The 12,766-nt window shown below is 46.9% G+C and overlaps 1 protein-coding gene across 2 annotated transcripts in view; it reads right to left on the bottom strand.

Annotated features, from left to right (window-relative positions):
- Positions 1-12,766, bottom strand: part of ZDHHC14 (zinc finger, DHHC-type containing 14) — a 312,219-nt gene that overhangs the window by 74,929 nt on the left and 224,524 nt on the right. For both annotated transcript variants that reach the window (XM_011976423.1, XM_011976424.1), the window contains exon 3: positions 10,852-11,010. In XM_011976423.1, coding sequence (XP_011831813.1) covers positions 10,852-11,010 — 159 coding nt within the window. The remainder of the gene's footprint in view (positions 1-10,851; positions 11,011-12,766) is intronic.

The following is a 12,766-nucleotide window of genomic DNA, read 5'->3' as shown; positions in this document are numbered from 1 at the left end:
TTGAATCCATGGATGTGGATCCCATGAATACAGAGAGCCAACCGTATTCACTTCTCTTCCTCTTGAGGTGGCATGCCCTTCCGTGTCCCACTGACACGTTGTATGCCTTCCTTGGGTGATGGAGTCCTCACCACAGGCAGAGGTTGTAAGGGATACTGCATGTCTCAGTTCTTGGCTATGGCAGCCAGTACCATAGGAAGCTGCCCTCCCTTCAGCCTGGGTCCTGGAAAAACATTTGAGGAGACCTGAACCTGGACCAATGCCTGGGGCCAAGCCTTGCCCAGTCCCCAGAGCTGCCCCAGATGTCCCACAGGCACACGAGAAAAAGAAATGCTGCTTGTTAAGGGCTACAGAGGGTTTTGAGGGTGCTTGTAATACGGCATCATCAGACAACAGCTACCTACCACCTGTCATCAACTCACTTCATACTCGGATGCCAGATCAGTCCTCCTAGGGCTGAATTCCAGCCCTCTCAATCTCCTGCTCAAGCATCGTGCTCCAGTGGCTGAGTCAAAGCCCTCTTTCCTGGATGGGCATCCAAGGGCCTCTCAGTGTGGCTGCCAGCTAATTTCTTCAACCTTTTCTCCCATTTCTCCCCTTTATGGGAATTGGTCTAAAATGACCATCCTGAGTGCTACAACCTTGTCAAATACTTCTTTATGATGTTAGTTAACTTTTCATGGCTACGTGGAAGACTCCTTAAGGGCAGGGAACCTATGTGAAGTATCTTTGCCCTCTACTTGCACATAGCAGCCAGTCCGTAAATGCTTCTGGATTCACTGTAAACGCTTGCTTCACAAAGTGTTCCACAGAGACAGCGGGATTCCTCACCTGACTCTCCATGTCCAGCCCTGGGCCCTGGCACTGCTATGAAGCACTGCGGACGTCCCACCCTGCGGTGAGCCATGGCAACATCCACTTCAGACACCCAGGGGGATGATGGCCCCACGGTCTGGGGTGTGCAGGAACTTTCCAGAGAGCTCAGCGACTAGCAGGGGGTGCAGACATGACTGGTGGCTTGGACCCAAAAGCATGGATTAGACTGTTTGATCGATTTTTAAATTTGGTTACAGGACCTGTTGCTTAAACCACAAGGAAAGGACTAAACTCCAGACCCTTAGACAAAACTGACAGGCTAGCACGAAGGTGCAGGCGCCCTCAGCAGCAGCAGAACCCAGCCCGGGTACAGAGCACTCCAGAAAGCTCAGAGGAAGCATCCTCATGGCGGGTGAAGAGTAAGCAGCTCCTCGTATGCTCAGGAGCCCGGCCTTCCTGACGCTTTCAGACACCCCTGCCAGGCTGGATGCCCTGCCTCCCTGAACATCCCTGAGCTTCTGTCCTACCACTCAGTACCCTGGGTATGTCCACACACTGGCCAGTAACTCCTACTTAGCCTTGGCAACTCAGCATAGGGACCAATTGGGGAATCTGGGCTCTCCCAGAACCTGCACACGGCTCCTGGTAGCACTGAATGCATTCTATTTTTTTTTTAAACAGAGTCTTGCTCTGTCGCCCAGGCTGGAGTGCAGTGGCGCCATCTCGGCTCACTGCAACCTCTGTCTCCCAGGTTGAAGCGATTCTCCTGCCTCAGCCTTCCTAGTAGCTGGGATTACAGGTGCGTGCCACCACACCCAGCTAATTTTTGGATTTTTAGTAGAGACGGGGTTATACCATGTTGGCCAGGCTGGTCTCGAACTGCTGACCTCAAGTGACTGGCCCACCTTGGCCTCCCAAAGTGCTTAGATTACAGGCGTGAGCCACTGTGACCAGCCTGAATGCATTTTATTTTATTTTATTTTATTTTTGAGATAGAGTCTCATTCTGTCCCCAGGCTGGAGTGCAGTGGCACGATCTCAGCTCACTGTAACCTCTGCCTCTCATTTTCAAGTGATTCTCCTGCCACAGCCTCCCTAGTAGCTGGGATTACAGGGGCGCACCATCATGGCCAGCTAGTTTTTGTGTTTTTAGTAGAGATGGGGTTTCACCATGTTGGCCAGGATGGTCTCAATCTCTTGACCTCGTGATCCACCCACCTCGGCCTCCCAAAGTGCTGGGATTATAGGCGTGAGCCACTGCGCCCAGCCCCGAATGCATTCTTTATCTCTGCCTTCCCCAGCCAGAACATAAGACGCTGCCTACCAAGAATGGTGCATTTTAATGGTCACTTTGCAGATTTGGAACATACAGAAAATACAGGAATGGACAATGAAGAAGTCGCTTACACACACGCACATACACACACAAGAGCATGTGCGTGGGCCCTGAAGTCACTTTGTGGAACTCATCTTTGGACTTCACAGGACTTCATAATATCAAATAGTACATGTTTCCTTGCATCGTTCTAGGTTTGAAATGTTACTGTTGTTTGTATGTTCTTCTAATTACATTTCACAGCTATTTTATCTTGCCCCCGACTTATAATTCATTAAATTTAAATAAATTTGTGGAGAGTACATGTCTTGATTTTTATGACAGTTCCTAATTGATACATAGTATGCTATTTTAATGTATTTATTAGGTAACTGATAAACCTACTAAACATACAAAACTAGTTGTAATGTTTGTTGGTTCTGTTATTATTGTTCTTCTCAGCTACAAAATATGGTGATTTTGTTTGCTCTTTTTCGATAGTTATATATTTGTGTTTATTTTCCTACTTTACCACATTAGAAAAGACATTGTAAAATGTTAGTAATGATACTAGACATCCTAATTTGTTCCTAATTTTAATGTAAATCATGCCAGTGTTTTGCTATAAAGAAAATGTTAGCTTCTTTCCTTTTTAACACAATGTTAAAGAAATATTCTTCTGTATTAGTTTTTAATCGTATAGTAATAGTTTTACATAGCAAATTAGCACAGATGACGGGCCTTCAGACAACACAAAGTCATTATCTTGCGATTTTTGTGGGTCAGGAGCCCAATGCACCGCAGCCGGGGGAGCCTCTCCATCTGCAGTCAGGGCCTCTCCCCAGCTCCGTGCTGGAGGCGGGATTCACTACCTTCCAAGGGCACCCAGGCCTCCTGCGAGGCATCTCTCCAGCTCTGCTCTTGAGGGCTATTGGAATTACATTGGGCCCCTTGGATAATCCAGGATAAACTCTCTCAAGTCAGCTGATTAGTCACCTTTTAGGACATCTACAGAGTCCCTTTTGCCAAGCAAGGTGACATAACCATTGGAGCGACTCAGGGGGTGTGAGGGGAAGGGGCAGTCATGGGGGCCAGAATTCTGCCTACCACACCTCTCAATCTTGATACACTGAGTTCTACGGTTAGAAATGAATGTCTCAGCCAGGAGCGGAGGCTCACGCCTGTAATCCCAATACTTTGGGAGGTCAAGGTGGGCCAATCACTTGAGGTCGAGTTCAAAACCATCCTGGCCAACATAATTAAACCCTGTCTCTACTAAAAATACAAAAATTAGCCAGGCGTGGTGGTGTGCACCTGTAATCCCAGCTACACAGGAGGCCGAGGCAGGAGAATCACTTGAACGTGGGAGGCGGAGGTTGCAGTGAGCCGACATTGCACTACTGCACTCTAGCCTGGGTGACAGAGCAAGACTCTGTCACACACAAAAAACGAAACAAATGCCACATTTTATCAAATCCCTTTTAAGTATCTATTATCATGATCATACACACCTTTTATCTTTTGACCTATTGATATACTAATAGTTTTATTACATTAAAAAATAATCACATTTCTGGAATACACCCTTCCATGTCGTGACTAATTCTTTATTATACTGCTAGATTAAGTTTGCTATGTCTTCACATTGGCTTGTAATGTTTATACATAAGGGTGGGGGTTTTATTTTTGCATGTTATTTTTGTCAGGTTTTGGTGTTAGGGTTATACTATTTTGGTGAAATGAACTGAAAAACCATTCAACCTTTCCGAAGCTCTCAGACACTACTCAGAACATAGGAAATAAGCTGTCTGGGCCTGGCACCTTTCTCACATGATTCTTCATCAAACTTTTCAGTTTTTCATTCTTAGTAATCAATTCCAGTTTTCTATTCACTCCTTGGCCCATTTCCTATACAATCATGTTTCACTGAGATTTTTCAAATCAATTGGCATAGAGTTACACAACACGCAAAATATTTCCCAATAATTATAGAAAACAATCTCACCTATCTTTGTGTCATTTGAATCTGCTACTTCCACTTTGTTATTTTCTTTGTCTTACCAGACATTAATCCCTTGGTTGGTTGTTTTCTAAAGAATTAGATTCGGCATCCTATTGGTTGTTGTTTTCTAAGTCATTGTTTTCTTATGGTTTCCCTTAAGTTTATTTTGCTGCTCTTTTTCTGCCTTCTGGAGATGGATGCTTTGTTCATTTATTTGCTTCTAAGTTCAGTTTTGTTTCGTGTACTAGACTTTTTGAAGTATTTTATTTCGTTGGCCATCCACCATTAAAGTAAACTTCCTGTTTGGGGAGAATCCCAAAATAGGTGGGAGGCAGGGCCCCACCCTCCCAACCTCACTGTAGATGCTGAGTGTGGGGCAGTCACCGCCGCCCTCGCCTGGCTGTCTGCTTGGGTGTGGCAACAAAACAGGCCAGGGCTCCCGCCCAGGTGCCTGAATCCGAAGGTGTGGTCTTTGAAGACAGTCAGAGTTTCAAGTCGAGAGCTGCAGCAGAGGGAACTCAGTGGTGGTGCCACAAACGTCCTACCTGTGGCACCTGCCTCCGGCAACACCCTTCTGCAGATGCAACAGGCTGTGCGGGGCTACCCAGCCTCCTCCACTGTTCCTGGTTTCTGAGCCTCATTCTCCAGCCTACTTGTGGATTCTACCAGCAACCCAACAGTCTTCCGGTTAATTCCTCTTCCGCTTAGGTTAACTATTTCTCATGTTTAAAATGTAGAATTCTGAATGGCATGGTTTTCTTTTGCATTGTTCTTACTGCCATTTTCTAAATATTTTACAACTGCAATTTTGAAGTTTCTGTCACCCAAGATTTATTAAAAGCTTCTTTGAAAAGCTGCTTTAGAAAGATTTATAAAAGTGTTTTAAAGTTTTTTTTTTTAAAGCATTACAATTAAGTATGTTTGGGCATTTCTATCTTTGTGATTCATTTCTAGTTTTATCGTTTCATCAGATGACATTTTCAGTGTGATATCTGCCTTTAGAAAGTTGGAAAGTGTTTTGGGCTTAATATGATTAATTTTTGTAAATGTTCCATGAATGGTTGAACATGGTAAGTACACTTTGTAAAAATGAAGTTCAACGTATATTTAGTATACTTATACACTGGTATACTCTACTTAGAGTTTGTTGACCTGAGACATCAAAAACAGACGTAGTATGCTATTGTTTCTCACCTATCTTTGTGTCATTTGTATGTTAGCATTATGTGTATAACAAACTACCTTTGTATTTTCTAACAACTTTTACTTTATATACTTTGATGCAATGTTATTTGGTGCATAAATGTTGGTGACTTAATTCTACTCTTAACCAATAAAAAATTACACTTTAACCTGTGTAATATGATAAATACAATACTGCCTTGAGTTCTCCTTGGTCTGCTCTTAATAATGATCCCTGGGGACTGGCTCTTATTTTCACATACCTAGTTATTGTCACAGTGCCTAACACATAGATGCTTATTCCATGTTGGTGAAATGAAGAGATACTGGAAACCAGGAGAATCAGTAAAGTCCTGTTTGTTTTGGTTCCAACAAGGATACAAATCTCAGCTCCCTCCATTCCCCTCCAATGACCTGCTTTCCTATGGGAAATTAATAGCTCCCCTCATCATACCAAAATAGTTACAAAGACACTGCCAAGTGCTAATCCACACCAGAAGGCAGCTACAGGACCAAATCTCTGCCATGTCCAACCTCTTAATGCACAACTGTGAAGCAGTGGCTGGGTTCTTGAAGGCGGCACACAGCGGAGTGTATGCAACAAACAAGGTATCTGCAGTCTGAGCTCAGAAACCCACACACAGAGGAAGCAGTGAGAGCAACAAGGGGGAGACACTGTGGGACAGAAGGCAGAGTGTGCAGTAAGATGAAGTCAAGTGCCCAGGAGAGGAAGGGCACAGCCAGAAAGAGGGGGGGGGAATGAGAAAGGGAGCTTGTAAGGAGTTAAAAGACAGTGGGAAAGTCCTGCCAGAAATAAAAGCGACTGGACACTGAGTCCCTGCAGAGGGCGCCTGGAGGTTCTTTGTGGCACCCACACCAAAAATGACAGGACAGAAGACAAGGGACCAGGCCACGTCCTGGATGTGGGAGGAGGCTGGTGCTGCTTGGTGCCCCCTGGGGGCTGGCACGGCCTGAGGGCTCCATGTACTACTTCCTTTGTCTTCATGGCCCCTCCAGATGTGGCATCGCAGGTGCAGAGATAGTCCCTGTGCCCAGACGGGACAGCAGGGCTGGGACCCAGGTTGCAGCTGCCTCCAGAGGCCACCTCTGAGCCTCTAGACTAAGCTGCCTGGGTCTGGCCAGAGTGAGGTAGACTCTTGTATAACTGGCTTGCAAATACTGGCAGTGTTTCATCTTACTGTCTAGCACACTTTTTTATTAGTTTGTCCACAGTGTGTGATTAAATCTAGTACACATAAATCCCTTTTTATTACAGGTTTAGGCTGTACTAAAAATACCCATTCCAGCGAAAGCTGCTGGCCATTCTAACACTGGACTAGGGCCCACCAGAGGACAGACATCCCTCCTAGGGCCTTCCCTGTCAGAAAAACGAGGGCAGCATGCACCTGGACTTTAGGACATATGTAGTGAGCCTGAGAGGGTCTCAAAGGCCCATGTTTTGCCTCTTCAGCTCCTTCAGTTTCTCTTGCTTTAATGATTTGAGGGATATGAGGATCTGAGAGAGAAGAGGTGGCTCCCTGGCCCCAGCTGTTGGTTGTTTAAAAATATCCCATAACCTCAAAGCCCGCCTGGATAAATAAACAACCCGAAATGCTGTGTTCCACATGTGCAGAAGCAATGCGATGGCAAGACTCAGAGAGAACCAGAGAGACAGACAAGGATTCAGAGGAACAGACAGATGGAAACAGGCAACAGGGACAACGTCAGAGAGAGACAGAAAATATATTCACATTGATCACAGCAGATCATCTAAATCCTTCCAGATACAGAGAAACAAGGTGATTCCTACTGCTTTGTGAAGACGCTTCTTGTTTTAATCAATTACTTGGGAGCACTGACAGCGGCATTCCCGTCACTGATGAGAACATCAGTGGCCAGCCATGCGCTTACTGGCCCCTCAGTGTGCCTCAGGTCTGCTGGGTGCTGTGGTAGGCACTATCTCAGTTAACCTTCAAAAGAAACCTATGGGGTAGCACTAGGATCACATCCATTTTACAGATATGGTAACAGCTGGGAACATTCAGATAACTTGCCAGGTTCCAGTATTACTCAATGAGTGGACCAGGATTCAGCCCTGGCCTCTGTGTTCTCCGAGCCAGGTCCCCAACCACTGGTGTCTGCCAATCAACTCTATATTTGAGCAGAGAAAGCTCCTTCCTCAGTCTTCAACTGAAAAGGCCCCTATGACTTTCAAACTTATTCAGCAAAGAAAATTGCTCTTCTGAATGGCCTGGGAAGCTGCATTTTTCTTCTCTCCTCTCCCATGCTAAATGACATTTATTTATTGTGCTTGGGAAGGACCAGCTCAAACCCACTCATTACAAGGTAAGGGAAGCTACAAGTTCCCACCTCAGCTTTCAGCATACCACTGTGCTATTTCCCTTGCTGCAAAAAGAATTCTTTCAGTAAAAACTTTCCATCTAAAAATAAGATCATGGCTAATCTGCAATTACACTTCTCAGTGGGAGACATTTGCCTTCCACTCTATTTTCCTGAATGCAGAAGGTCCAATCCGCTGTCCTGCTCATCAGTCAACCAAAGGCCCAAGCGTCCCGTAATTAACCGGAAAACTGAAGCTATGCAGGTTTCAATCACTGGGTGGTGTTTTGAGGAGCCCTGGGGGCAGCTTTACTTTAGATCACTCATATGCTACTCCTTCACCTGTCCCCCACAGAGCTGGCCCTGAGCACCACTCAGAGGCTGCAGCTCGCGATGTGCTCCTAGGCTCCAGTTTTCCTCCTCTAGATCCCGCTCCAAACTTCCCCACTTCCTCTCCTTTCCCTTTCTCCTTCCTGTTCTGGGTCTCCCATATATAGACCACCACCATGTTCGGTTACAGATGCTGGGTGGCCACCGTGACTTTGATTTATCAGAAAGATGGAGGCCTGGTTCCTGGCCTATTATAGGCTGGTGGCTCCTAGGTTCATGGCTGGTAGAGTGCACAGAAGGGGACCCTACTGGAAACACTCACATGCAGAAGTACACTGTCACCAGGCAAAGGCATAGTTGTGATAAGGGGCTTTTACATTTCATTCATCAGGGTTCTTTAAGGGACATAAACACCTGTGGGCAATGGGAGGGAACAAATGTGATTATATGAACTTTCAGAACATGTCTGATAATAATCCAAAAGGAATTTTAAAACAGTAAGTCACAGGAGATTGAGAAGAAAGTTTTGACTGTGATTAAAAATCTAGCCTAGGCTGGGAGTGGCGGCTCACATCTGTATTCCCAGGATTTCGGGAGGCCGAGGCAGGTGGATCACTTGAGGCCAGGAGTTCAAGACCAGCCTGGCCAACATGGCGAAACCTTGTCTCTAAGAAAAATACAAAAAAATTAGCCAGGTGTGGTGGCATGTGCCTGTAGTCCAGCTACTCGAGAGGCTGAGGCAGGAGAATTGTTTGAACCTGGGAGGTGGAGGTTGCAATGAGCCGAGATCACGCCACTGTACTCCAGCCTGGATGACAGAGCAAGACTCCATCTCAAAAAAAAAAAAAAAAAAAAAAAAATCTAGCCTAGAGACAAGAAACAGAGGATAAATGAGTGGAAACACTGGGGGTGTTTAGAAATGAGTAAAAGGTTTTATAAATGACAAAGAGAAGGCAGTGCCCAGTAAGACCTTTAGTTTTGTAGACAACAACACCCTACCTACCAAAATACAGACTAGAATAAGGCATTAGACCTCCAGGAGAAGGCATGCAGAATGACAGAAGAGTTTATGTGCACAGGTGTAAGACACACACTGTCCCATCATGTCACAGGCCTGGAGGTCAAAATTACAACCCAAGAAAGGGTGCTGAGAACTCCTACAGGTAGACGGTTCCCCCAAAGACATTTAAGATGCTGTGCTCCTTCAGCTTAATTTGTCCCCAAACGGACACTGGGGCTGGTATCACCAGGAAGGGTACTGGTGCTCAAACAAAGGTTGTCGTGTGTCCTTGTAGAATCCCTGGTGTGCCCCCACATGGAGAACTAGGTGTAGTTTTGGTCATTGCATCTATAGAAGGTCAAGACATTGTTCAGAGAAAGCCAATCAAAACTATCAAGGGAGGAGGAGTAACAAGAGCACGAGCAGCTAACAGTTACAGAGTGTTTGCTACATGCCAGGCACTTTCCACCTGTTCATTCATTTATTCTCTCCACCATCCCATGCGGCAGGCAGTTATCAACCCCACTACCGAGAAGAGGAAACTGAGGCACACAGCGTTTCAGTGCCTTGCCTGTCACGCAGCTGGTATTTGAACCCAGGCTGTGCAGTGCCAGATCCCATGCTCTTAACTATCAGCTACTTCCTACATGGGAGAAACAGAACACATTCCACACTGTTCTGTTGGGGAGGCAAGGCTGAAATTAGTTTATCTACGTTAAGAAAATCAAGATGAGGCCTGATAGCGAAAACATGAGCTTTGTGCCGAACTGTAGATTATTAAAGTTAGGGTAAAGTTAATTTAAGACAAATAAACGGAAGACTGCTTTGCACAGCAGGACACACATTATAAAATCTTACTTTTCTCAAGAAGAATTGAGACTACAAATTCTAAGACTCCCAAAGAGTGTTGGCAATCAATGCTGTGTTACTAAGGGAAGTTAGGTTTGTTCTGAGGGGCACTCCTATCCCCTTTCAGTTATAAGGTAACAGAGTTTCCATCGCTTATTCTCCCAGGAATACTCCTGGTCACTTCTGCTAGAGGCAGGCTACGAGTCTTCCCCGCTGTGGCAAAGCTTTTGTCCTCTGCTTCCTTCCCTTCCTGTCACTTGGGTGTTCTGCCATCTCCTTGCCAACCTCATCTCTAGGCAGCTCCAGCCAGAGAGAGAAGAGGGTCTGTGGTGTGGGGAGCAGCTCTCAGTCTGCAGTGACAAGAGGCGCTTGCCAAATAATCCCAGGGGCTGGGCCCGGGTCACTTGTAGAAGGCCAGTGCTGGGCCGGTGGTAGGGCCCAGCCTTACAGCTGCAGATCTCTGAGCTCTCAGTCCCCTCTGCCTATTTCCCTAGCCTGTCCTGGCGGAAGTTGGGAGGCAGAGAGGGGAGGCCTTGGTGCTCTCCGGGAAGAATACAGATCCTAACTCCAGCCCCTGGGGGAGAAGGCTCCCGGACCCTGCCTCTTTTCCTGTCCCCAGAAGGACTGGGGATTGAACGCCCCCAGCCCTTCTGAGGAGTCGGGACACACGACTGCACAAGGGTGCCTCCCGTAGGTGTGTGGCCAGCCCTGCGGCAATCAGGGGCCTGGGGGCGACATGACTTTATTTCAAGTGCCTGCTGACCTGGCAGCCTTGGGAGACAGAGGACCCCGTTCTGGTGCCTGTGCTGGGGGAGGCGTAGCCAAGGGCGGTGCAGGGTGTAAAGAGATTAAAAAAGAGATTTGGTGACTCTAGGCCCGGTGAACTCAATCAGTGGCAAGATGCAAATGCGCCGAAATATTAACCATTACTGAGTGTTCCATGGCGCGGGGCTGGAGAGGCGCAGAGCCCACCCGGATGATCTGGGCTCCTGCCAGACTCCGCCCAGGCACTACTCACCTACGCAGTTATCACAAAGGCTGCAATGGGAGGCGCGAGGGGGCCGGAAAATCTTGCAGGTGAAACAGTATTTAAGTTTCACGGTCTGGCCATTGATGATGACTTCTTTGGTTCTGGGAGGCGGGCGGTACCCCCCTGAACTGGTGCCGTTTGCGATATCTGTGGAGAAAAGAAGAGAAAGAGCGCACACCCTTCAGAGCCTCCCTCGGCCTCGGCAGGACCCGTCTGCCTGGAGTGTGAGCTCGAGGGCAGCAGACACAGTGGCTGGCACGGCCCCGGTGCTCACACTTTACTCAGGCTGGGGCTCTGGGACTCGTCCTCCACAGGGACCCAAGCCTCTTTCATTGCACACGTGCAGGGGCCACATGACTGAGCTCTGGCCAATGGAGCAGAGCACACATGGCCCCGCCCAGTCAGGCCCTTCCCATGGAGCCCCACCCCTTTTTCTCTTCCCCCTCCCCTCCCTGCGGGCGGCAGGAGAGGCCCCGGGCCACCTTGGGAGCCACAGCTGAGGAGTAGCCTGACTGCACAGAGGAGGGCCACCCTGACCTCTTCCCACCTGCACAGGTCTATGAGCACCAAACGCCTGCCTTAAACCTGGGAAGGCTAGGGTGTTACTTGTTAGTGCTGCTAGCCTTGCCCTCATTAACACACCACCCTAATTCCCTCTCCTGGAATGCCGGACTCCAAATCCAGCTCCAGGGTCCCTTCACTTTGCCCACTGGCTTCCTCAAAAATGCCAAGTATAGAATGGGAGGGGGAGAATGCAGATTGTAAAAAATACATTTTTAAAAAATCATTAAATATGTATTTTGAAAATCATTTCTACATTTTATCATCTCAATAGCACCTTTAATTTTTAGAACCAGTTCTAAAAATGTCAATGAAAATACAAACATGTAGAATTTTTAAATTTCGATTTTATCTTATAGTCTCTGATTTCACATTAAGATCACATGGGAGCTTTTAAAACTCCCCTAAGGTGTGAACCCTGTTCCAGATTCATTAAATCAGAATGACCCAGGTTATTCTCATGTGGGCAAGGGTTGAGAACCCCTTTCTCTGGGAAGACAAAACTTCCAGTTTTATTTCGCCTCACAGTCCTATTAGCCTTGTCCTATTAGTCCTATTTCCTCACAGTCCTATTAGCCTTGTCAAGAAAGTTAGGGTAGCTGGCTGTGCAGTCAAGAACAGGAGCACAGGGTGGATGGAGCAGAGCAAGAACTTCCATGAGGGCTTCAGCTGAGACTCTGTGGCTGACACATGCAAGCCAGACCTAAGGGACTGGATCCGTCCTGGGGAGCGTCAGGGCTGGTAACGTTAAAGATAACTGTTCATTTTAACTCTCACCCTCTTAAAGCACATACTATCAGAGATGGTTGCAAGATACTTTTGGTTAATTTCCAAAGTGGTAGGAATCAGTCCCATCACCCACTCAGGCCCCTCACACCACACCAACTCATCCTGGGCAATAATCATTGAACAGAACTGCTGAGATCCTGGTCCTGCCCGCAGAGATTCTTTCATTGGTGTGGGGCATTGTATTAGTCTGTTCTCATGCTGCTATTAAAGACATACCTGAGACTGGATAATTTATAAAGGAAAGAGGTTTAGTTGACTCACAGTTCCGTTGAGCTGGGGAAGTATCAGGAAATGTATAATCATGACAGAAAGGGGAGCAAACAGGTCCTTCACATGGCAGCAGGGAGGAGAGGTGCCAAGCAAAGGGGGAAAAGCCTCTTATAAAAGAATCAGATCTCGTGAGATCACTATCACAAGAACAGCATGGGGGTAACTGCCTCCGTGATTCAATTACCTCCCACTGGGTCCCTCCCATGACATGTAGAGATTATGGAAACCACAACTCAGGATGAGATTTGGGTGGGGACACAGCCAAACCATTTAAGATCTTCCT

The sequence above is a fragment of the Mandrillus leucophaeus genome, unplaced genomic scaffold, assembly GCF_000951045.1.
Source record: "Mandrillus leucophaeus isolate KB7577 unplaced genomic scaffold, Mleu.le_1.0 Scaffold166, whole genome shotgun sequence".
NCBI classification, from domain to species: domain Eukaryota; kingdom Metazoa; phylum Chordata; class Mammalia; order Primates; family Cercopithecidae; genus Mandrillus; species Mandrillus leucophaeus.
This window is presented reverse-complemented; position numbering and strand designations above follow the sequence as displayed.